The sequence below is a fragment of the Alexandromys fortis genome, unplaced genomic scaffold (genome assembly GCF_014885135.2).
Source record: "Alexandromys fortis isolate MF-2015 unplaced genomic scaffold, M_Fortis_MF-2015_v1.1 scaffold_268, whole genome shotgun sequence".
NCBI lineage: Eukaryota > Metazoa > Chordata > Mammalia > Rodentia > Cricetidae > Alexandromys > Alexandromys fortis.
The window spans coordinates 111489-137017 of record NW_026068141.1 but is presented as its reverse complement, the minus strand read 5'-3'; the positions used below and the strand labels follow the sequence as shown (position 1 = coordinate 137017).

General features: G+C 41.0%; 1 protein-coding gene across 17 annotated transcripts in view; it reads left to right on the top strand.

Annotated features, from left to right (window-relative positions):
• LOC126491239 (complement C5-like) overlaps window positions 1-20673 on the top strand; it is a 113279-nt gene extending 92606 nt beyond the window's left edge. For 4 of the 17 annotated variants that reach the window (XM_050126768.1, XM_050126765.1, XM_050126764.1 and 1 more), the window contains exons 7-10: window positions 19026-19088; window positions 19407-19469; window positions 19802-20002; window positions 20414-20673. In XM_050126768.1, coding sequence (XP_049982725.1) covers window positions 19026-19088; window positions 19407-19469; window positions 19802-20002; window positions 20414-20493 — 407 coding nt within the window. In that variant the 3' untranslated portion in view covers window positions 20494-20673. Of the gene's footprint in view, window positions 1-6694; window positions 6833-9368; window positions 9562-12289; window positions 12453-16352; window positions 16424-16735; window positions 16828-18682; window positions 18766-19025; window positions 19089-19406; window positions 19470-19801; window positions 20003-20413 lie in introns of those variants that run through there. The other 13 variants (XM_050126767.1, XM_050126756.1, XM_050126771.1 and 10 more) reach the window with 6 other exon arrangements.
• The last annotated feature ends 4856 nt before the right edge of the window (window positions 20674-25529 follow it).

Here is a 25529-nt window from a genome sequence, read left to right as displayed (position 1 = left end):
CAGGAACAGGTGTTAGACATAAAGCATCCTTAGAAGAGGAAATCTTGTCCTTGGGACTGTAAACCTCAGACAAGTGGTTTCATCTTATGAATAGAAAGTTTCTGTCTCATTATTGCTATCATGGCCCTTTCTCTTTCTAACCCTTTATTTCATCTAGTGACCAAATATACCTAATTAGTTCTCTGCACCTGTTGAACTATACTTTTTAGTACCTTCTTATGCAGCAGACATCATGGGGGTTGGGATCTAGCAAGCCTATCCATAAAGTTCAAAGTATAATAGAACAGTCTTTGTCCATCAACATTAACCCATCTATTCCCTTGATCATTCTGCTGTAGTCTTATACATTCCCATACTGTACTTTCCTATCCCAGAGCTGTTTCTGAAGAGAATGATGCTTGTCTTGTATATATATATATATATAGAATATCATTATTATAAAAGAGATTGTGCAAAGCTCATTTCCTGCATAGCCAGCTAATCGAAAAACCCGTCTATGCCTCAGCTGTGGCTAATACCAGGCTGTCTGCCATTGACCTCCAGGAAGCCTAGTCCCATGGGACACGTAGCTCCCATCCGGCATAATGACATATGTCACACAGACGACATTGGAGTTGGTGTGGCAGCAGACATCATACTACAATTTCCTACTCTTACTATATGGCCTTGTTCCCCTCATAATGCTCCTACAGGGAAGATCCTGGTGTCTGATTTCTCTACACTTATTAATGAACTCTTGCCTTACATTGCCTTCAGGATCTGGATCCGAATTGTAGGCATTTCATCCGTGGGATCAGGTGTGCCAGTAATTCTCTAAAATTCTTGTTCTTGATGTAATTAGGAGGGCACAAGGAAATCCCTGGTTCCATGGTAACGGGCACTTTTTTCACCAGAGAATTATTTTCTTTAGAGAGGCTGATGTGGGAGTGTCATATATCAATCTGTTGATTTCATTGGTTAAGCAATAAAGAAACTCCTTGGCCCTGATAGGTTAAAACATAGGTGGGAGGAGTAAACAGAATAGGATGCTGGGAGTAAGAGGAAGTGAGCTCAGACTTGACAGCTCTGCTCTCTGGAGCAGAGACGCCAGGCTCTGCTCTCCCGGGCAGCTCCGACCCAGGATTGACGTAGGCTAGAATCTTCCCAGTAAGCACAACTTGGGGTGCTTACATACATTATTAGAAATGGGCTAGTCCAGGTGCGAGAATTAGCCTAGAAGAGGCTAGATAGAAATGGGCCAAGCAGTGCTTAAATGAATATAGTTTGTGTGTTGTTATTTCGGGGCATAAGCTAGCAGGTGGCCGGGGTGCAGAGGACGCAGCCCCGCCGCTCCTATTTCAACAAGAGGCAAACATTGCACACATTTTTATCCTTTTATCAAAGCCCACACAGAATATCCCCAAGGGAAAGGCATTTAACAGGACCTGACAGCATCATTAAAAGCGAAAGGAACAAGGTGCTGGAGGCGTGCAGTCTGCAATGTGGAAACGCTGGGCCTGGTCAAACCGCGGTGGTCACCATGCAGTCCACGCCAGTTGCTAATGTGTTTCTTAGCATTTGGTTTTTCCCTAATAGCAGACGGGTGAGAACGGAAGAACAGTGAAGGTCAGAGGTCAATGTTTGTGATTTATAGGATGCACGATACAGCCTTACAAAGAAACTGACTGCACCTATGCTAAGTAGTATGATGCCCAATTTTCCAGGAATTTATTTTAAAAGTTAGCTATGTTCTAGAAAACATTCTTGGAAAACAACGCATATTGCAAAAAAAGTCTCATATTTTTGGTAAAATAATCACTTCTTATTGCATGAAAGGAGACCACTATTGTTATAATTTAACAGCACCACAAAGAGAAATAACACCACTGCAATGAGGCTGACATAGGAGGTTTACTGGAAGAGGACAGGGAAGGGGCAGTGTTGTGGTTCTGTGCATGAGAGACCTCGGCAGGTGAGAGACAGACACAGCATGCAGACAGAGTTTACATGGGGAGTTTTATTGGAGGAAGGTAAGGGACTGGGGGAGGACAGGAAGGAAAGGGAGAGAGGAAGGGAGTGCAGACTGACTTCGTGGGAAGAGAGAGAAAGAAAGAGAGGCAAGGCAGAAAGATACAGAGAAAGAAAGAAGAAGAGGAAGAAGAGAGAGAAGTAAGCAGAGTTTCACATTTAATGGCTAGGATACTGTCTGTCCTGCACTCAGGTGTGATACAGGGGGACAGACTCTGTCAGGTGACACATCTGTCAGGTCGTTAACGGTTCCATAACCATCAGAGAAGGACTCATGTGCCTGCAGTTCCAGCCCTGGGGAAACTGAACAAGAGAATCAAAAATTCCAGGATGTCCCAGAACATAACACGATTTTCCAGTCTCTAAAATAGCTCATTTCTGAGGAGCCGCTGCTGCTGCTGTGGAGAACACCCTTGTCTCACCAAACAACAGAAAAATAAACCAATTCCCTGACTCCCAAAAACACCACTCTGAGGAACAAGATGTTTTATTTTTCTTAGTCTTATAAAATATTTCTCTTTAATCTATTTCAATTTTTTTATTTGAGAATATCATGCTGTATTCTGGTTACTCCAAGCTCAGTATTGCCCTCTAGACATTACCAGTTCCTCCCCAGATTCACGACTTTTGGTTTTGCTTTGTGACACATTGACTTTCACCAGTACCACCTGGAACAAGGTTTTGGCAATAGCCATTTGGGGGGCACGTTAGATAAAAACTATAGCAGATAAGTTTGTCTTAGTCTGATCAATTAAAATCTTACTTCATCTTGTATTTGCTCAAGTTGGTGAAGGTAAGTAACAAGAACGGATTGAATGGGAACACTTGAAAGAAATTGTTTGTGGTTTACATCAAAGGCTAATAAACCCTGTGTCAGCAACCCCAGGGCTTCCACAAGGCTTTGTGCTTTGGACTTGGAAGTGCATATGGGGTAGTTAGCCAGACTGCCTGACTCTTGCTCACCTGGAGTGACTCCACTCTGGGTACACTGAGAATGTCTCTATCAATCTTGCTTTTGGAGAACATACTTTAAACTAAATGTATTTTAATATTATTCAAATATACATACACAGGATATCAAGGCAACTGGATAATAAGAGGTAATTTGCTTTAAGACCCCCAAGTGGAAATAGCTTGAATTCCCAGGTCCCCTTGCACACAGTTGCTGGGGGAGGCACTTAGGTAACTGTGGCTGTGCCGGGGTTGTAGGCACAGATAGAGGGAATACACACATTCCTCCTCTTTATGAGGACATGTCTTTGTGGGTATATGCTATAAATAAGTTAATACTAACACTATTGAGGCAGAGGACTAGATTTGAAACCAAAATCATCTTAAAGGACAAACCCCTGTGGCAGCCCACCACTGCTAAATAAAACTTGCATCTTTGTCAGTTCTCCATTTAGAAAGATTCTGCTTCAGGGGAGACAGCCCTGTGTCTCAGGTTGTCCTCAGACTGCATGGACTCCAGGGAACAGGAACGGATCACTCCAGCGCTCCTGTCTAGCCAGGCAGCAGGCACCGGAGGCCAACAGTGTGGTGAGCTGAACTTCTAACAGCAACGCACAGAATACTGGGACTCTGCTCATTTAGAGCCCACTGATAGTTCCTCCCTACAAGTTATTTCACCTTGAAAATCATACTTTAAGACCTGTTGTTCGTTCATAAAAGGAAGCCTGTGGTTTGTGTTAATTGGTGATTTCTAGAGTGTTTCTCTTTAGTAAATAAGTATGAAATACCAGAATAAAGAGTGTTCACTTGACAGACACACCCTCCAGGGACCCTTCACATCAAAGCCACTTAATAACAATGAAGAAAGTGGATACAGGAGTACGGAGCAGGATGCAGACCATGAGAGACTTGGGGACCAGGATGTCGCCCCGGTTTCTGGCAAAAGCAACATGGCTGGGGGGAGGGTAGGTCAGATTACAGTCCCACATCACAGTCCATCACTGCAGGAAGTCAGGGCAGGAGCCAGCAGGGCAGGAACCTGGAGGAAGGAGCTGATGCAGAGGCCATGGATGGGTGCTTCTCACTGGCTTGTTCCCCATGGCTTCCTCAGCCTGCTTTGTTATACAGCTCACAGAACCACCTGCCCAAGTATGGCACTGCACACAGTGGACTGGGCCCTCTCACATCCATTATCTATCAAGAAAATGCCCACAGTTTTGCCCACCAGATATTCTCATTAGGGCATGTCCCAACTGAAGTTCCCTTTTCTCAGATGACTCTAGTTTGTGTTAAGTTGACATAAAAATTAGACAGCACTCTAAGCAAAGACATCTGGTCCCCTGATGCCAGGTGACATTTACAGGAGATTCAGTGACCCTCAGGTTTCTAGCAGAGTTTAGCATCTCCTCAGGGCTACAGGAGAAACTCTGTCTTAAAAACAAGGGAGAAAGAGACACAGAGAGAGAGACAGAAAGACACACAAAAAGATACACACACACACACAGAGTAAGAAAGAAATAGAGAAAGAAAAAGAAAGAAATGCAATACTTGTTCAAAATCAAGAGTGAACCTCCCACAACAATCAAACATTTGGCGCAGGTGACATTAAACCCTGAAGACAGCCTGTCTCGGAACGACATTTAGAAGACAGCTGGATTAAACAGATTGGGTCAAACAGCTGAGCCCATGACTTGCTGAGCCTGTCATCCTGTAAACACTTTCCACAGCAGTGGTCTGAAAACTTCCTAGTGTTTGCTCTCCTACCACAGACAGCGCCCATTGCTGGCACTTGAAGTAAAGCTGGTAGGTGTCCACTGGGCGGTCCTTACACTCTTGGGTTTTGTTTCCCGAAAGTGATCACAGAAGCACTGTTTGCTTTAACCTGACCCATCTTTTGCAACCCAGCTTAATCATTTTACAGGATTTCTTTGGAAATGAATGAGATAGCTAGTTGGACGGCAGTGTGGATGTTTTCCATTGTGATGCTCTGTATAAAAGGAACACTACTGTAAGTGAAATAGTGCATAGAATTTTTCTTCCCACTCCTTTTTCTTTGACAAATTCAGGATTAAAGTATTACTAAATAGAACCTTACTAATTAGGTAAAGATGCTATTGTGAGTGTGACCAAAATTCTGACTTACAGGACTGTGTTTAGACATCTCTTCATTATCACCATCAACACTGTTATCATTATTATTATTGTACACAGGATCTCATGTCGCCCAGGATGGTCTGAAACTCACTAGTGGCTGAGGATGACCTACAGTTTCCAATCCTCCTGCCTCTACCTCCCGAGTGCTGTGACTACAGGTGTACTCTATCACGCCTGACAGTCGTGTTTGGCTGGGGCCCTACCCAGGCCTTGAGCATGCTCAGCAGGCCTCTAACAACTGAAATACACATCCAACTTTTGGACATTTCTTTTGTTACCTTGAAATACAGCACACATCATATACAAATGTACAAACGATTAACAAAAGAATATCTAAATAAATTTTTAATGAACATAACATATAAAATAAATTTAATGAAATTTCTAAAAATTATCTTTTGCTTAAATTTACTTGGAAATGAGCCATGAAAATCAACTTGTGAGACGTAGTTGGACTTGCTCCAATCCCAGCACCTCAGAAGCACAGGACAGTCAATCTCAATGGGTTCAATGCCAGTCGCGTCTACAGTGTGTTCCCGGACTGCCAAGGCTGTATAGAGACAGCCTGTCTCCAAAACCAAAAACTGATTTAAAAAAGAAGACATACTATTAACTCTGCTCATACTGATGTCCTGTAGTAAACTGTAGAAACCCTCACTGGAGCATGGAGGTATAAGGTGAGGCCTTCTATGACTGCATGCAAACTCTGGGGAGGGACACGGGGATTCACAGACTCACATCCCCGTAAGCACTGAGTGTCTACTGTCTAGGGAATCATAGGAGCTTCTAGTAGGGTTTCCATGCCGACACAACCCTTTTCCATCTACTGCACTGCTTCTTCTCTAGACTGGGATGGACCATGGATATAGTCCTTGGACTGTCTCTGCAGACCTTGGTTACCCTTGGCTATCACCAGTCAGGGATGCTGCTTCTGCTTCTTCAGGTCAGACTCATTCTCTTTGTCTGTCTGTCTATCTATCTATCTATCTATCTATCTATCTATCTATCTATCTATCTATCTATCTTTCCTTTATTTGGTTACCAAGACATGATTTCTCTGTGAACCGTTGCATGTCCTGGAACTTGTTCTGTAGACCAGGCTGGCCTTGAACTCACTGAAATCTGCCTGCCTTTGCCTCCTGAGTGTTGGACTTAAATGTCAGCCAAAATCATTCTAAAACCGTGCATTTAAAATGAAATCCAGGTGAGTCTTCCATCAATCTCAGAGACAAATGAAACCTGCCAGAATCAAGTTGAAGGTAGCAGGGTGTCAGCACAAAGGACCTGGCTGAGACAAGAAAGTCAGAGGAAAGCGGCTCCTGGCCCCCAGCGCTGAGCCTTCCTGCACAGTGGCAAGCACCCAGGTTAGTACCCTCTTACTTGTATTCATAAAAACACGTCCCTGGGTTTTAAGTTCATGTCAAAGACCCCTGTCTTTATTACTGGACATTACGGGATGCTAAAACATGTTTTGTATTCATTAAAACACCCTCATGTGCCTATTCCTGATCTTAACCTTCTCATTTAGAGATCTTTTTCTGTGAAGTTAATAATTACCCAGAAAACTAATTTACACAAACTCTTCAAACGCAGTTTATTTCAAAGAAAAGTAGCTTCAAGAAGGTCATGTTCACGGGCTTATGTTCCTTCCAGCCATGGGCCTTTGGGGAGCACTTTGCTTTTTAATTTTCCTGGGCAAAACATGGGGACAGGAACAAAAGTAAGTAAAATGAGCCATCTTCCCTTTCCTGGGCATCTTACCTGTGGTGAGTGAATAGGAGACTTGGGTTCTATTGATTCGATAATAACTGTCTGCTCCTGATATAATGAGTGGGTAGTCTCAGCTGACCATGAGAGCCGTGGACACGTCCGGATTTGGTGAGTGGCTAACAACAAAACTGATCCCATGGAACAGCTACCTATAACAATGACAGAGATGATTATTCATTTCTTAGTCAGCAAAAGTGCAGCATGAACCTGAGATCATCATTTTATTGGCAGTAATTGCCTACCTGTACTTGGGGCTTAGTTTGTGCTTTTCTTGATCTACGTGCAGTTAAGCCGGTGTAAGTCAAATACGGTGATCTTATAAAACCAATCACAAACAATCATAACTTCATTTTACTAATCATGTATAAGAATGTTTTATAGTGGGTCACAATGTATTTGCACTATGGAAAAAAATGAAACACTATGTTAGTAATGACATCTACATCATAAATCAGTTTGTCATACTTATATTGCTGCCAGAATCCTGTCCTTGTAAACAATGTGAACATCTTAGGATTGGAAGTTAACCGAATGCTACCCCACTGAACTTAGTCTTTTCTGTTGTTTGTTTTCACCATGTTGCCTAGGCTTGACTAAGCTCATATGCCCACGTGTACCTCTGCCTTCTGCCCCCGCTAGCTGGTACTCTAGGCCTTTGTTAATAAACAGAGCCTGCTCAGTCCACATATGACAGGAAATCCAGACAGAAGTGACTGGCCAAAGGTCACACTGCTAGAAGAGAGGACTTTTACTGTGCTCTCCTTTTTAGCACATCAATTCCCCTGTCTCTGTCACACATGCATCTGTGGAAATACAAGTGTAAATGAAACGTGGGCTAATACTTGCACACGCGTCTACTCTGAGATTTCACTGCAAGGCCACATTCACCCCACTACCTTAGCTATCTTTAATATTCTGTTTTGACAGACTAACAATTTCAGCACAGGGACATCCAGATTAAACCCCGGGACCTGGACTCTCATGATTCTTGTTCAGGGGTATTAAGAGTTCTCCTGCTCTACCCCATTGGCCCACGCTATGAAAGTCTTTCCTCTCTCCCAGACCATGAGGAAGTGTGCCATGACAGCACAGTGGTTGATCACTTCGATTGATTCTCATACTAGTTGGGTTTCTGCCACTGTGACAAAATACTGGAAAAGGCCACTTAAATGAGGAATGAATTGTGCTCAGATGTCAGAGGTTTTAGCCCACCATCCCAGGAAGGGTGTAACAGGCAGGACAGCTCCTATGGGGCAGCTCAGGAGTAAAGAGAGAATGCTTGCTCTCAAGCTCAACTCCCCTGAAACCCCGAACCCCATTGCACTTGGTGTTCTAAGGGATGTTGTCCTTATCCACATTCATGTGGATGGCATCCCTAGTTAGCCCTTCCTGAAACCAGATTAGACACAGCTGGCCAGATGTATTTACTAAGCTCTGAGGCATTTTCAGTCCAAGAAAGAAAAAAATCATGCTAACTGTCGTGACACCTACTTTGTAATGGGTTCTGAGTGTGGGAGAAGATGGATCTAGAACTTGAATTCTATCTGAAGAAGCAGATAATGAATGAGTGAGCCTATGAAAATTAATGAGCCAATGAAGGAAAGAATGGGGCAATGAAGGAATGAATAAATATGAAGGCAGTTTCCAGGAAGTGAAGAAAGCATCAGGAGAGCACAGAGACCTAACAACTGTGCTTATGACTGAGGACTGATAAGATTCTCGGACATTGGTGATGTGTATATAGAGCCTGAGGAAAAGAGGGGATGCCGTGCACATGTCTGCAGAGAAAACAGAAACAACCCAGTGATGCCTTCCTGTGCAAGCTCAGCGGCCTAGGCTTCTGAGAGTGCAGAGAACATACACAAGATGAAATTTCCTCACATGCACAGGCTGCGTTGCTGATGCCCCAATACGAACCAAAGTTCATCTGAAGGGAAGCTCCACAGCCAGCATTTAAAAATATGAATTTATTTGTGTACGAGGGGTAGGCATGCCCATTACACCACAGACATGGGGAGCTCAAAGGGCACCTTCTAAGAGTCAGTTCTTTCCCTCTACTATGTGGGTTTCTGGGATCAAACTTAGGCCATTGTTCTTGGTGCCTTTATATCTCGATTACTGTTTTTCTAAATGGACACCAACATCTTTGCTGTTGCTGGGGTTCAATTACAACCTGTTTCATGCTGGAAAAGTTAAGTTTTCCATCATAATAAATTTTGACTTTCAAAATATGATTTTAGTTTGATTTTTTTAAATACTTGGTTTCTCTGTGTAGTCCTGGATGTTCTGGAATTAACTATGTAGAGCAGACTGGCCTCAAAGTCAGAAAAACACCTTCCTCTGCCTCCTGAGTGCTGGGATTAAAGACATGCGCCACTAATGCCTAACCTATGTTTTTGAAATTAATCTTCAGTGAAAGAAAAAAATAACAAAAGTATAAGAAAACCTGCAAAACTAACAAACCTTTTCTTTTACTGTTTCAACAGCTACGTCATTTCAGCACCCAAAGTCTTCCGGGTTGGAGCATCTGAAAATGTTGTAATTCAAGCCCATGACTATACTGAAGCATTTGTTGTGACAATATCTATAAGAAGTTATCCTGATAGAAAAGTGACCTACTCTTCAGGCGATGTTAATTTATCTCCAGAAAATAAATTCCAAAACTCCACACTATTAACAGTATGTACTGATTGTTTTTTTTTTTTTTTTTTACGTGTTTTTGGTAAAAGTTGTGCAACACTTGAACCTTGGTAAAACTGTAGTCGTTACTGTTGCTCCATAGCTGTGTGGTTGTGAGATGGTAACAGGGGGAGTGATGAGTGAAACCCCAAACTCTGTGCAGAAAATTACATTTGATTTTGAGCCAAGTGTGCCATGCCCACATCCTTAAAAATAAGCTCCTCTCTGTGACAACGTTTGGATATGAACAGGAAATATCCTGAGGTGAAATTAGAAAAGGGAACTGCTAACTGAATGTGCACACGGGCTGTTGGGTATTTGCTAAAGCTCAGTATTCCCCAGTTGTACACAGAGTTCCCATGATGGGGGACTGCTGAGTGCTGCAGCCAGCAACTCTCTCTGGAAACACACAAGATGTAGAAAGAACAAACTGGTCAAATAACTGCCGTTTACTGAGACATTTATGTTCAGAATGGTTAGAAACTTCTTTATTTTGTGCATGTTCATTGAGGACACTGATGGGTTTCATAAAGACAAACTCCTGCAAGTGTGTCATGTTCTTGGACTGTAGTGACCCCCTTACCCCACCTCATCCACTCTCCCTTTTCTTGTCCTCCTCTTATGTCATGTGTGTGTATGTACACAATCTTTGTGTCATGTGTGCACAGTGACAGAAAACACAAAGTATTTGCCTTCTGAGTCTGGCTTCTTTCACTTTCTATACAGACCTCCCGTTGCATCCATTTCCCAGCAGTTTTGTCCTTTCTGGCTGAATAAACTCCCCCATGTTTATCGCATTTCCTGTGTCCACTTAGCTGCTGATGGACAAGCAGACGGTCTCCATAGCTGGGGAGTCATGAACAGTGCAATGATGAAGGTGATGAATAGTGCAAGCATCTCTTACCGCATTGGCTTTTATCCTTCCTCGGAGATTCCCAAGTGTTGTAGTTGGGCCAGAGGTAACTCTATTTTTAGGAATTCCCACAATGGTTTTCCTTGTGCCTGCACAAATTTTCACTCCATCTAGCAATGCATAAGGGTTCCCTGCCGCTACATCTTCCCCAGCATTCTTGGTTTGTTACCGTTCTCAATGATAGCTGTTCCTCGTGCTATGGAATCCCAGTGTCATTGGCGCTCTCCAGATGGTAAGGATTGGTGCAGGAGAACTGTCTGTATTTGTCAATCATGTTATAAACAAATGCCAATTGGCCAGACAAGAAATATAGGCAGGAAAACCAGACAGGAAGTAGAATTGATGTAACGAGAACAGGAGAATTCTGGGAAGGATGAAGATGATTCCTCTCACTCCTGCCCAGACAACTGAAGCAGCAAGATGTGATTTGCCCCACTGAAAAAAGGAACTGAGCTACATGGCTAACATAGATCAGAAAAATGGGTTAATCAAGATGGGAGAGTTAGCCAGTGAGAGGCTAGAGCTAATTGGCCAATCAACTTATAATTTATGGAGATCTAAGTGTGATTTTCTTTGGAGCTAAATAGATGTGGGGCACCGGGCACGACAAAACCCCCAACAACAAGCAGGCCCCACCCTCCATGTTACAAGGATGTCAACAGATTTCCACATGTCCACCAGTCCTCTGTGCTTCGCTGCTTATGAACTATGTGATCGCTTCATTAGCCAATTTATTTATTAGTTTGCTTGGAGTTTTATTTGTTTTAGTACTTAGTTTTAAAAGTTTTTTATTCTAGAAATAATTTGTCTCAAAAATGCTAACATTTTATTATGATGTCAGACTATGAAGGGATTTTGACAAAACTAATATATTATTATTGTTCCTACAGTGGTTTTAGTTAGTTTTGTTGTTTGGTTATGTTTATAAGACAGATTCTTACCATGTAGTCCTGGATAGACATGAAAACAAGATCTTCCTGCCTTATTATGTTTATTTTTTGTTTTCCAGAAAAGGCTTGGAAAGAAACAACCTCCAGTTGGTGAGAATATTGCCACCTTCGTAGATACAGTGTCTTTGTAGACCTGTTGATCTGACTCCAACAAGACAATTTGACACACAGATAGTAATCTTTGCCTTTAACGATATTCTAATAGCTTTGTGTGGTCAGGAAATAGCTATGTAGACCAGGCTGGACTAGAACTTGCAGAGATCTGCCTTCCTTTGCCTCCTGAATGCTTGGATTAAAGACACGCACCACTACAGGCTCATTATTATTTTTTACAATTTCCTGTTAATGGGTATTTTGCCTACACATGTATTTGGGCACCACAGCATGCGATAACAGAGGAGAGAAGAGGAAGTAGGATTTCTGGAACTGGAGTCAGGTAATTTGAGCTGCCACGTGGGTGTTGGGAACTGAATCTTTGTCCTCTGGAAGAGCCACCAGTGCTCTTAACTCCTGAGCCCTGTCTCCAGTGTCTCTTTAAAATTATGCAATGCACAAGCTCAATTTTGCAGTCAGGTGGTGGTGACACAAGCCTTTAAACCCAGAACCTGGGAGGCAGAAGCAGGTGAATCTCTGTGAGGTCAAGGTCAGCCTGGTCTGCAGGAATTAGTTCCAGGACATCTCCAAAGATACAAAGAAACCCTGTCTCAAAAAACAAAAACAAAAACAAGCCAAAACAAACAAACAAAAACCAGCAACAAGCTGATTTGGTCTCACAGTTTGCAGTGGTTTTGTCTCTACAAGGTCAGCACGCTTTAGGACTTCACAATCACCTTTCACACCATGATGTTTGTTTGTTGTTTTTCAGATTCAGAACAAACAGTTGTCTGAAGGACAAAGCTCATTTTCATATGTGTATTTGGAAGTCGTGTCAAAGCATTTTTCAAAATCAGAAAAAAGGCCAGTCCTCTATGACAATGGCTCTCTCTTCGTCCACACTGACAAGCCTGTGTACACTCCGCAGCAGCACGGTAGAGTATCTGATGCTTCTTCCACGGGAGAATGACATAAAGATGTGCAACTTTGAACATCTGAAATGGAGTGTAGACCAGTTTCTACTTAACTCAAGAGAAACTCAGATCCTCATGACTTTCTATTCTCACATAGCATTTTCACTTGTAATTTATAATGGAATTGGTAAATAAATAACATAACCAATGATTACTTTATCTGTCCTGTCAGAGAATTTATCCATCAAAAATAGAAAAGATATGATTGAAAATACAATTTTGGCACCGAGAAATAATTTATCTTAAGATCTGCTTTGTAAAACAATCTTGGGTTCAGTAGCTAGTCCCAAGGTTTGAAAAAAGCACCCCTGTGTAAAGGATTAGACCTCTGGCAGAGACTAACGTACATCACAGAGGTGCCCAAGTGCTAATTGTCCACTGTGAGTCACCTGAGAAAGAGTCTGTTATGCATGGTTTTATATTTAAAGTTTTCCTGTTGAGGGGAATGGCAGGAAAGACACTGTAACTGAGGAAAATCTACATTTCCCCCCCCCCCCCAAGAACTGCAAATAAGACAATTAGAGATGCATTTATGGAAGATGTACATAGCAGGAAGAAGTGGGAAAGTTTTTCATTCATGGTCCTTTGGGGGACAGATGGACAGAGGCAAGAGGGACTGTCATGCTTTGTTTTGATGTTTAACTATGTGCACAGTAGAAATAATCTAATTTTGGTGGATGCTGGTGATGTCCATGGTGAGGTGAATGAGGCTGTATGATAATCAACACATTCAACAGGGCCACCTGTTATGTTGGCTTACAAAGGAAAGACCTAGACAAGGTCAGGATGTTGTCCCCAGCTCAGACAGAGAGTCATTGCCATAATGTTGATCTCACTTCAACAAGACGACTTCTTATATGAGATAGTAGTTTCTGCCTATAAGAACAACCTAAAGTCCTATCCTATTGATGTATTTAATGTGACGGCATTTGAAGGATTATCAGCTTAAGCATCTTTGAGTAAAAGCTTAGTCTCCAAGGCTTTCTAAGATAAAGGACCTTAGAATATTGTCCAGAGTCCTTCAGTTCTTCACAGCCTGTGTCCCACCCTCTATCCTAGGTCCCTTCTCTGCTATGTTCCCTCAGTTCTGGACTCAAGTTAGTTGCTTTTCCCGCTACTTCTCACGCACATGGAGGTGGATGCAGTGTTACTTCTGCATAGTACGTTTTTATCTTTTCTTTGACTCAGTAACTCCTATTGGTAGCATCCGCATACACGGATCCCTTCAGGAACCTGCAAAACAGCTCGGTCTGCCACCCTCAGCAACTTTCTGTCTCTCCTCCTCTGTCAGTGCTAGGGATAAGTCCAGTGCCTCCTACATCCCAGGCAGGTGCTCCAGCACTTAGGAACATCCCAAGTCCTTCCTTTTGTTCTGTCAATGTCCAAGGGCATGGGCTCTGCAGCACCTGCACCTCCGTGCTCCTAGAAACCTACACAACTGTGTTTCTCCTCTCCTAGTGCATCAGACGGCATGCATATCAGACTTGGTCACCACTCTTATCTCATTGTCTAGCACAAAGCAGGCACTGCAATTAATTCATGGCTTCAATACACAGATTCTATTTATCTTGCCCCTGATACCCTAAGATTAATATTCTAAATTAAGTAAAACCTAGATTAGAAAGTATGCAAGTAATAGTCACTGAAATCATAATGATAACAAACATTTGTTACTCCTTTTATGTTGAGTCATGTGGAGACTCTGTTCATACCTGTGAGTGTACTGGGAGGTGACACAAATCTTCCTGTTTTATTAATGAGGTTTAGAGATTAAGATAACTCAGAACAGGAAGAGGAAACAGCCAGACAAGACCACAGTTTTGAACTTTAGAACCTGTGATCGTAGACTTTTCCACAGGCTGCTAACAGCTCCTTCTTGAGACCTGGACAGCGCAGGCAGGTTTGTCATAGACGGGAGGGACAACATGAGGTGGTGACAGCACTGAAGGAGGAGAGCACAGGATGTGGGCGACCTGCTCATCATACTGGCTTTACCTTGTTACCTGGTGAAACAGGATTTCCTGGGACACCTCCGTGGAGTTACACAGTACAGGCAAGGGTCGAAATGGTGTAGGGCTTAGGGCACTATTTCTGTTTTACTGTGGGGACCAAGACTTGGCTACGATTGAGTTGATAACCCTTGAAGAAAGAAAATGTGTCACTGTGCCCCAGCAGAGTCAATCGCTCTACTAGTATGTTCAGCTCAAAAGCAGACAGTGCAGCTTAGCAACCACATCTCTGAGCTCTGGTAGGCACCCTGCTCCTCCAGATCTTTGGGTCTTCTGCCTCCTGTTCCATACTCTCCCTGATCTCAGGTGTGGGGCTGTGTTTTAGTTGTACTGTTCAGTGCTGGACACACATGGTCATGCACTCTCTGTATTTGGAGCAGTTGTGAATCTGTGTAGACGACAGACAACCCCTATGGGGGAGATTTTAAAAGCCTCCTACAGCCAAAGCAGTTATAGACAGTCAGTGGCTACTCAGAGAGGGAGGCTGGGTTTTTTTTCCAGGGAGGAGCCCCCACAGCTGATCCAATCCTGAGCAATCCACCCTAAGCACATAGGAACAACACTAAATAAACATGTGTGTATGTATGTTTAAATATAAAATAGTATGCGTGCAATTATCTACTAATGCATGTAATTTCAAAAAACAAAGACTTTAAGTAAAAAGATTTTGAGCACAAAAAACAAAGACAAGGATGATATTTTAAGGGATCAGATTCAAATTTATAAAGATTAAAAACTATAAAAACAGAGAAGGAAATACATGAAATATTCCACTAATATTTTTTTCTGCAAGCCACTTTTTTTTGTTGTTGTTGTTGAGAAAAATAGGGTTTGTCTGTGTAACAACCCCGTCTATCGCGGACATCACCTGGTGGTAGACCAGGCTGACCTTGAACTCATAGAGATCATCATGCCTCTGCCTCCCAAGAGCTGGAATTGAATGTATTTGCTGCCACCTGGCTCTGTGTACCTACTTCCAAAGTGAACGAAAAGAAGGAGAAAATTAAGCACAAATCAGCTGTGAGACACACAGCGTTTAGAGAGTGGAGGGTCTCACAGGGCTTGGTGGTGTGTGTCCATGAGCCCAGAACCAGGGAGGCTGATGAGAGGAGGTTGGGAATCACAGGCTAGCCTGGGCTACTTAGCAGGGAAACAAAGAGACTTGTGTTTCTGGACAGAGAGCTTGCCTAGGATGTGCAAGGACCAGCAGTTCTGCAATGTCGCCTCTATTCTTTTAATGAGGAGAGAACAATCACAGGACCTGGGGCAACAGATACAACAAAATCACACAATCACAGCATATCACAGCAACAGCTAACTTGGACCCTTGATACTTTTCATAAGCAGGAGAATGTATGCTATCTGAACCAAACACCTGTTTGCCCCTCCACCCTCCATCCCTAATATAAGGCAGTATTGTATGTTTTCATACAACCTACAGTGGAGCTCACTCTTTAGTATAATGAAATTCCCAATAAATGGAGGACTAAGTACAGAAATAACTAATTTAATACTATTCACATGTTTCCAGCAAGTTGAACATAAGTATTTTCATAAGTTAACTTTCATGTTCACTGTAAGTAAATCTCGATAACTTATGTTAAAATGAAAGAATCTTTAGCAATATTAATGTTTACCAACAACTTTCTCTTAAATATGAGTTTTTATCTAGGGGCTATATTTGGGTTTTAAGAAGATTTATCTCATTGAAAATGTTTTTAAAATATATTATTAATCTTTGACAATGTCACTCACTGTATCTTAAATCATTTTCACCCTGATGATGTTTGTTTCAAAAAATAGGAATAGTCCTTACTCAACAATGTTTTTGATGATATCACTTCTTTTGCAGTAAAGGTTGGCGTCCTTTTGCTGGGAGATGTTTTGGAGCCAGTTACACGGGAAACTGTCTTAACTTTCATAGTAAGTATGTGCTTAGTCCCGTGATGCCTCCCTTACAGATGGATGCACCAAGCAGGGCTGTTCCCATGCAAAGAGCATTCTTGTCACATGAACAAACTCTTCCTGAGTGCTTGCTTGCGGTTCTGCTTCTTCATCCAGAGTCAACGCAGGGCAGGTCCTCCCTGCACAGCATCATCTCCTTACAACCCTGGCCTCCAGCATTGTGGCCAAGATAAATCTCTAGTCTTCCAAAATTACCTGGTCATGGGTATTACTTTGTAATAACGAAAAACAACCTAAGGCGGTCACATTTTTTTTCTTATTTATCTAAAGGACCCTGAAGGATCAGAAGTTGACAAGGTACAAGGAAACAATTTTACTGGAGCTGTGTCTTTTCCTGTCTTCCAGATTCCTTCTAACCCCAAGTATGTAAAAATGTTTATTAATAACCTTTTTTTTCCTGAAAAATAAAAACACCTGGAACTTTTGTTTGTGGGGCAGAGGAAAGGTTAAGTGAGCACCTGCTCTGACCAAGGAGAGCACACATGTGGCTATGTGAAGCCTTCCAAAGGATGGTAGAAGTTAGGCCCACTTCTCAGCAGAACAGAAATGAATCCCAGATACCAGAGCACTGTCCAGCATTTCAGGAGTCTCTGATTTTCAGCACACCTTCAAAAGAGAATCCCTTAGATGTAGGTATTACCAGCCAGCTTCAGCAGATAGCAAATCCCTGTTTCAGTAAATAAATACACAGACACACAGACACAGACACAGACACACACACACACACGCAGAGAGAGAGAGAGAGAGAGAGAGAGAGAGAGAGAGAGAGAGAGAGAGAGAGAGAAAGTGTCCCAAATTTCCCACCCATTCTTTTTATAGAGAGAGCAATCAATTATAGAGAAAACAATCTTCAGTTGTCCTTTTTACCTTTTCACCCTAACAGAGTGTCCATCTCTGGGGACAACGCATTAGGTTATGGTCTATTTAGAGAGAACTTATGCTTAGCAGGTGCAGAGATTAAGTCAAAACGTGTGTGTGTTTGTGTGTGTAGGAAATTTTGTTCTATTTGGTTTCATATGCAAGGATTAAGACCATGCTCATACAGAGGTTTATAAAATACATGTTTAATGAGCACTGCTTGTGTGTGGAACTCACAATAAGAGAGCAAGCTACCAAATAGAAGTCAAGTGCTCACAATCCCTGTTCTCAAGGAACATAGAGCAGGGTGTCCCCGACAAGGTCAGCTATATTGTACTGTTCTATACTGTAAGGTTCTTTATGGTACTGTACTATACCATTCCATACTATACTGTACTATACTATACTAGATAAGGACAGCTATACTGTACTGTACTGTACTATACTATACTGTACTTCACTGTACTGTACTGCATTATACTGTACCACACTTTGAAATACTATAGTATACTGTTCTAGAATATACTATACTGTAGTATACTATTGTATGCTACACTATACCGTACTGTACTATACTATATTGTACTATAGGCAGCTGTACTATTCTATACTACACTGTACTATACTACACTATACTCTACTATACTTTTCTATACTACACTGTACTATACTACACTATACTCTACTATAACTATTCTATACTACACTGTACTATACTATACTGTATTATACTTTTCTATACTACACTGTACTATACTACACTATACATAGCTACCACAGACATTTCCAGTAGAAACACTTTAGAGTCACTTGCCCTGCATCCTCTCTAAGGGAAATTGTGTTTGGCTCATTTTGAAAACATTTTCTGAAAATCGTAGACTGAAATTGGGAGGCTGAAATAATCTAGATGATTTAAAATTATACAATTTCTTAAAATGCCATAGACCCCCTAGTGCAGAATCGAGTCTGCTATGTTATGATTCTGACTTCCCAGACGTCACTTCGTGCCAGCTCTCCACGGCAGATCACTGGAATCCATCAGACTCCACTCTCCCGTCTTAGCAGCTTGGCGTCTGTTGTTCTGTATGCACAGAACACATTCTCCTTTATAGTTCTCTTCTTTGGGAAGAATATTATATAAAAAATTAACTGTTAAACAATTTATTTTAATTTTGAAATGTTCAGTTATGTCTATTTATTTTTGAAATATTTTTCCTCCAAACATTTACTTAGGGTATGACACACAAACACTCACACACATATATTCATATCTCTTCAACACAGAAATTACTAGAGTTCCTCTTGAATAATTAAAACTCTTTGTTGCCCTCCCTGATATCAAACACCTGGTTTCCACAGATACGGTAGATGGACGATTCAGGCTAAATATAGAGAAGACGCTTCCACCAATGGAACAACACACTTTGACGTCAAAGAACACGGTAATCTTCTATCTAAGACTCATTTATAAAACGTTAGTTTTTTTCCAGTTATTATTTTCAGTATTATGGCTGATGAAAACCACTCCGAGGTGGGGATGAGGCCCTGGGCCAGGGTGGTGGGAAGTCCTGGTTGGGTATCCAGCCAGGGAGTCAGTGCTTGTTAGAGGTTGTTAGAGGGACGCGATGATGTGGAAGAGAATACCGTCGTGGGACTGTTTTAGAAGGATTTTATGCATTCCACACCTCCTTCTGTCTCACAGATAAAGCCTACAAAATAAATCTCACGGCAATAAGTGATCTGCAGCATGAACTGAAAATTCAAGGTACTCTAACGCTTTGGTGGCTGTTCGGGAGTCTGACGTCAGCTTTCCTGTTGGTCCCGAGGAAGCCAGCCGACCCTTGTGGATTTGTGTTCCTTATAATAGAAGTGATATAGTTCCCAGGAGAGCCTAGCGTATGGGGGACCTTTCTAGGCTTACGATTTTGTGAAAAATAAACAATTAGCATCATGTTAAGTCAACAAACGATTTAGTTGACAAGAGTATTATGGGTGATATTGCAGGGACAAGACCTATTTTTGAGTAATATAACAACAGTATGACACTGACCACTCTTCCCTATCTCCATTCTCCCGCTCATAGATGAAGACCAAGGTGCGAGTCTCCAGTCAACAGATTACCTGGAACAGATAATAAGAGAACAAGGTAGTCCACAAGTTGTATAGCACTGCGGTTACTGCATTCAAGACCCCAGAGCAGAAGACACGGGGTTTCCCTAATTGCAAAGCAGCGGGTGGGGAAAAGATGCTTGTGGAGGTTCAGGTCACCCCTCAAATCCTTCACGCAAACTCAGGATTTCATTGGCCAGATCCTTTCCACGAACAAAGCAGTTCTTTATTATTTCCTCGCCTAAAATTATCTAAAATGTTTGTTTTCCCGGAGTATCTGGTGAGGGAGTCTTTTGATGGTAGAGAAATTGACGCTTGAGATCCCTACGATTGTTGGTGGTAAGAACACGCGTATTGACATCGTTTCAGCTGCTACATACAAACATCCGGTGGTAAAGAAGTGTTGTTATGACGGAGCCAGACCTAGTCCCTATGAAACCTGTGAGCAGCGAGCGGACCGTGTGAAAATAGGCCTACGCTGTGTCCAAGCCTTCACTCAATGCTGCACCATGGCAACCCAGATCAGAGCTACAGACACCTTTAAAAATCTCCATATTGCAATGAGCCCTGGTAGGTATTGTATTTTCTTCGGAACCTTCCGAAGTCTGGGTAACTGTGTAAATGAACTTCTCTAAGAAAAGCAGTTTTCATGTCCTACTAACGATTAGAGTTGAAAGGCGGATAACTTGCAATGCCCAGAAGGAAGCCCTGTCATGTATTTTGGGAACTGGAAACAGGATAGCACACTCAGAGAACACTAGTCCAGAGCCCCAAGACTCAGTGGCACCGAAGGCCAGCTCACTTTGCAGACTCGAAGGAGACTGAGAATCTCCAGTCGATAAAATGCAATGATTCTGTCACATTACAGTCACCAAAAGTCGAAATCTTAGATCAGTGTTAGCATTAGTAAATCTCTCAGAATGAAAGCACATTCTGAATGGTTCCAAAACTTACGGACTCTCAATCATATATTTTCTCTAGGAGTGGAGTGGAGTCCAAATGTGCAGGTGCCGCCCTTTAATCTCAGCACTGAGGAGGTGGAGACAAGTGGATCTCCATGAGTTCCACACCAGTGTGCTCTACAGAGTCAACCTGAGGACAGTCTCCAAATCAAAAGAGAAATCCTGTCTTAAAAAAATAAATAAAATAAAGATAAAAGAAAAGATAACAAGCAGAAAGAAGCCTTCTTTTTTTACTCTTACTGTTTTTCCTTTTCAATTATATCTTTATTTGAAAGATTATGATATGATCATATTTTCTGCTTTTCTTTTACTTTCTCCAAACAGCCCATAAATCCCTCCTTTCTCTCTTCTAAATTCATGCCCTCTTTTGCATTCATTGTTATTACATTCATATGTGTATATACATATATTCCTAAATATACCCTTCTCAGTCTATATATTTACACATAACTTTTAGGAATGACCAATTGTCATTGGATGACCAGTGCTCTTCCCTGGGGAAGACTCTCCCACGGCCAGCATTCCTTATTTACCCATAGTTCCTTCAGTAGGATGGAGGCCTCATGGTCTTTACCCTCACTCTGACATGTCTATTGTTGTTGTCCTTGTTCAGCTCACATTTAGGGGGCCATGTTGGTGAGATTATGTAGTGAGGTGGGATTCCCCTCTGTATGCTATAAATGTTTAATTGCATATAAATGTTAATGAAGAAGCTGCTTTCAGCCAATGGCTTAATAGAATGTAGCCAGGCTACAAAAGAAATAGAGAGATACAAGGAGGAGTTAAAGAGATACCATGTACCCGCCTCAGGAGACAGACGCACTGGAACCTTGCCGCTAAACCATGAGCCTTGTGGTAAAGTATAAAATAATAGAAATGGATTAATTTAAGATGAAAGAGCTACCTAGAAATATACTGAATCTATGGACCAAACAGCATTGTAATTAATACAGCTTCCATGTGATTATTTTGGGTTTGGGCAGCCTGAACACGCAGCCTCTGTCTACATTGTGGTACAGCCTCTGGTATCAAAGTGTCAAAACCTGAACCTCTGGCACACAACTGCCTATGACCAGATTGAGTCCTCTTCTAGCAGCTGAGAGCACTTGTGTGCACATAACCACACACAGACACATAACATACACATGATTGAAATAAAATAAATCTTTAAAGCAATAGTAAAGTGTCCATATAAGTATTTGGAATATGGGAAACATTACATATTTTCCATATAGCATTTTATTATTGACTTTTCATATAACTGATCACATAAAGTATGATCTCAGTGACATAGAAGAGGAAACTGAAAATGGAAACTGGTGAAGTAGCAGTGTATCTAATCTATACCATTATGAACACATGGTGTATATAATCTATACCATTATGAACACATGGTGTATCTAACCTATACCACTCTGAACACAATGGTTTATCTAACAGATAACACTCTGAACACTGTGGTGTATCTTATCAGGTGACAGTGAATAATACCAAAGGATTAACCATTTTCTCAAAATATTTGGAACAAGCTTTAGATTCACCTTCCTATAACCCCTTCCTATCACCCACTAGGCTTCAAGAGCTCTGAAGTGGTTCTGGGAAACCAGGCAATGGTCCAGGTTTCAGATGCTCTAAGAATTACCATTATATGAATATCATTAATATTACTTGCTTCTGTAGGTGAGGCTTGTATTTATTCGGTGTTTCAGATTTCTTCTTTTCATTTTTTAAATTTTTTAATTTTTATTGAACTCTTCATTTTTCTCTGCTCCACTCCCTGTCTCTCCCATCCCCCCTTCAGTCCTCCCGCAAGGTCTCCATGCTCCCAATTTTCTCACTGGAGACAATGAAAGCCAGAAGGTCATTGTCAAGCATCATGCAGACATTAAGAGACCACCGATGCCAGCCCAGACTAAAATACCCAGCAAAACAGTCATTCACCATAGAAGGACAAAACAAAATATTCCATGACAAATCTAGATTTTAACAATACCTAGCCACAAACCCAGCCCTACACAAAATATTAGAAGGAAAACTCCATCCCAAGGACGATGGCTACACAAACAAAAACACAGACAATTGATGATCTCATAACAGCATATCCCAAAAAAGAAAAAATGCACAAACTAACATCACCAACAATGAAAACTAAATTAACAGGAGATAGTAATCACTGGTCATTAATATCCCTTAATATAAATGGACTCAACTTTCCTATAAAAAGGCACAGGCTGACAGATTAGATACAAAAACTGAATCCATCCTTCTTGTGCATACAAGAAACACATCTCAACCTCAAAGACAGACATCGTCTCAGAGTAAAGGGTTGGGAAAATATACCAATCAAATGGACCTAAGAAACAACTGGGTGTAGCTATTCTAATACCTAACGAAATAGACTTCAAGCTAGAATCAGTCAAAAGAGACAAAGAAGGTCATGTTATATTAGGAAAAACCCATCAAGAGGAAATCTCAACACTGAACATCTATGCCCAAAATAAAAGGGCATCCTCATATGTGAAAGAAACACTTCTAAAGCTTAAATCATACATAAATCCCACACACTAATAGTGGCAGACATCAACACTCACCTCTAACCACTGGATAGGTCAATCAGACAAAAAATGAACAAAGAAATAAGAGAACTAACAGATTTTATGACTCAAATGGACTTAAAGATATCTAAAGAATATTCCATCCAAACAGAAAGGAATATACCTTCTTCTCAGCACCTATTGGAACCTTCTCAAAAATTGACCACACACTCGGTAACAAAACAAACCTCAAGAAATAGAAAAAAAATTGGAATAACCTAATGTACCTTATCAGACCACCATGGTATAAAACTAGAAGTCAACAGCAATACTAATTCCAAAAAACTCACAAACACATGAAAATTATACAATGTTCACCTGTATCATTAATGGGTCAAAGAAGAAATAAAGGGAGAAATTAAAGAATTTTTAAAATTCAAAGAAATTGACCACACAACATACACAAATTTATGGGATACAATGAAAGAGGAAAGTTTAGAGCAGTAAAGGCCTACTTAAAGAAGCTCGAAAAATCCCACACTAGTGAATTAATAGAACATTTGAAAACTTTAGAACAAAAAGAAGCAAACTCATCTAAGAGAACTAGACTGCAGGAAATAGTCAAAGTGAGAGCTGAAATCAACAAAATAGAAAGAAAAAAAAACAATACAAAGAATCAACGAGACAAGAGAGGGTTCTTCGAGAAAAATAAAAAAGAATAGACAAACCTTTATCCACACTAAACAAAGGCAGAAAGAGTATATCCAAATTAACAAAGTCAGAAATGACAAGGGGGACATGACAACAGACACGGAGGAAATACAGAGGATCATCAAATCATATTTCAAAAACCTGTATTCCACAAAATTGGAAAACTTAAAGGAAATGGATAACTTTCTGAATAAAAATCACTTACCAAAATTAAATCAAGACCAGAGAAGCAAATTAAACAGACCTAAAACTGCTGAAGAAATAGAAACAGTCATCAAAAATCTTCCAACCAAAAAACCCCAGGACCAGACGATTTCAGCTCAGAATTCTACAAGACTTTCAAAGAATTAATACCAATACTCCTCAAATTATTCCACACAATAGAAACAGAAGGAACTTTGCCAAACTCTTTTTATGAAGCTACAATTACATTGATACCCAAACCCCAGAAAGACATTACTAAGAAAGAGAATTACAGACCAATCTAACTCATGAAAATTGATACAAAAATACTAAATAAAATATTGGCAAATTGAATCCAAGAATATATCAGAACCATCATCAACCATGATCAATGCATCGGCTACATCACAGACGCAGGGATGGTTCAACATACAAAAATCTGTCAAAATAATACACCATATAAACAAGCTGAAAAATAAAAAGCACATAATCATCTTATTAGATGCCAAAAAGGCTTTTGACAAAATAAAACATCTCTTCAAGATAAATGTCTTGGAGAGAGCAGGGATATAAGGAACATACCTAAACATAATTAAGGCAATATACACCAAGCCAACAGCCAACATCAAACTAAATGGAGAGAAAATCCCAGTGATTCCACTGAAATCAGGGGCAAGACAAGGCTGTCCATTCTCTCCATATCTATTCAATATAGCTCTTGAGGTCCTAGCTAGAACAATAAAACACCAAAAGGACATCAAGGGGATATAAATTGGAAAAGAAGAAGTCAAACTCTCATTGTTTGCTGATATGGTAGGTTATATAAGTGATCCCAAAAATTTTACCAAGGAAATTCTACAACTCATAAACACTTTCAGCAATGTAGAAGGATGCAAGATTAACTCAAGGAAATCAGTAACCCTCCAGTACACAGATGATAAAAGGGCTGGGGAAGAAATCAAAGAATCAACCTCCTTTACAATAGCCATAAGTAACAAAATATCTCTGAGTAACTCAAAACAAACAAGCGAAAGAATTGTATTTCAAGAACTTTAAATCTTTGAAGAAAGAAATTGAAGAACACACCAGAAAGTGGAAAGATCTCCCATGCTCTTGGGTAGGCAAAATTAACATAGCAAAAAAGGCAATGTTACCAAAAGCAATCTACAGATTCAATGCAATGCCCAACAAAATCCCAGCAGAATTCTTCAAAGACCTTGACAGTGTTTCAGATTTCTAACGCACTTTTACAGTTTCCCGCTGAGCCCATCATAGCTTCATAAAAGATTTAATTTCTCTAATTATTGTGTTGTGTTTGTATGTATAGGTATGTATACATGTATGTGTATGTGGTATACAATGTGTTCGTGTAGGTGTGTGCACATACACAGATGGATGTGCAGTCGCACGTGTGGATGAAGATATTGCATGTCCTTCTCAATTACTCCCCACTTTATCTTTTGAGACAGGATCTCTCACTGATCCTGGAGCTCCCTGATGTGGCTGGGCCACCCTGGACAGTGACCTCCAGGGATCCTGTGCCCCTGCCTCTCCAGGGCTGGGAATGCAGATGTGCACTGCTGTGCCCCACATCAGCATAGGTACTAGGAATCCAAACGCAGGTCCTTTGCTTGTACAGCAAACGCTTTGCCCATGGAGTGTCTCCTTGCTACTATTTTCCCTAATGTAAAGAGGACATTTAAAAGA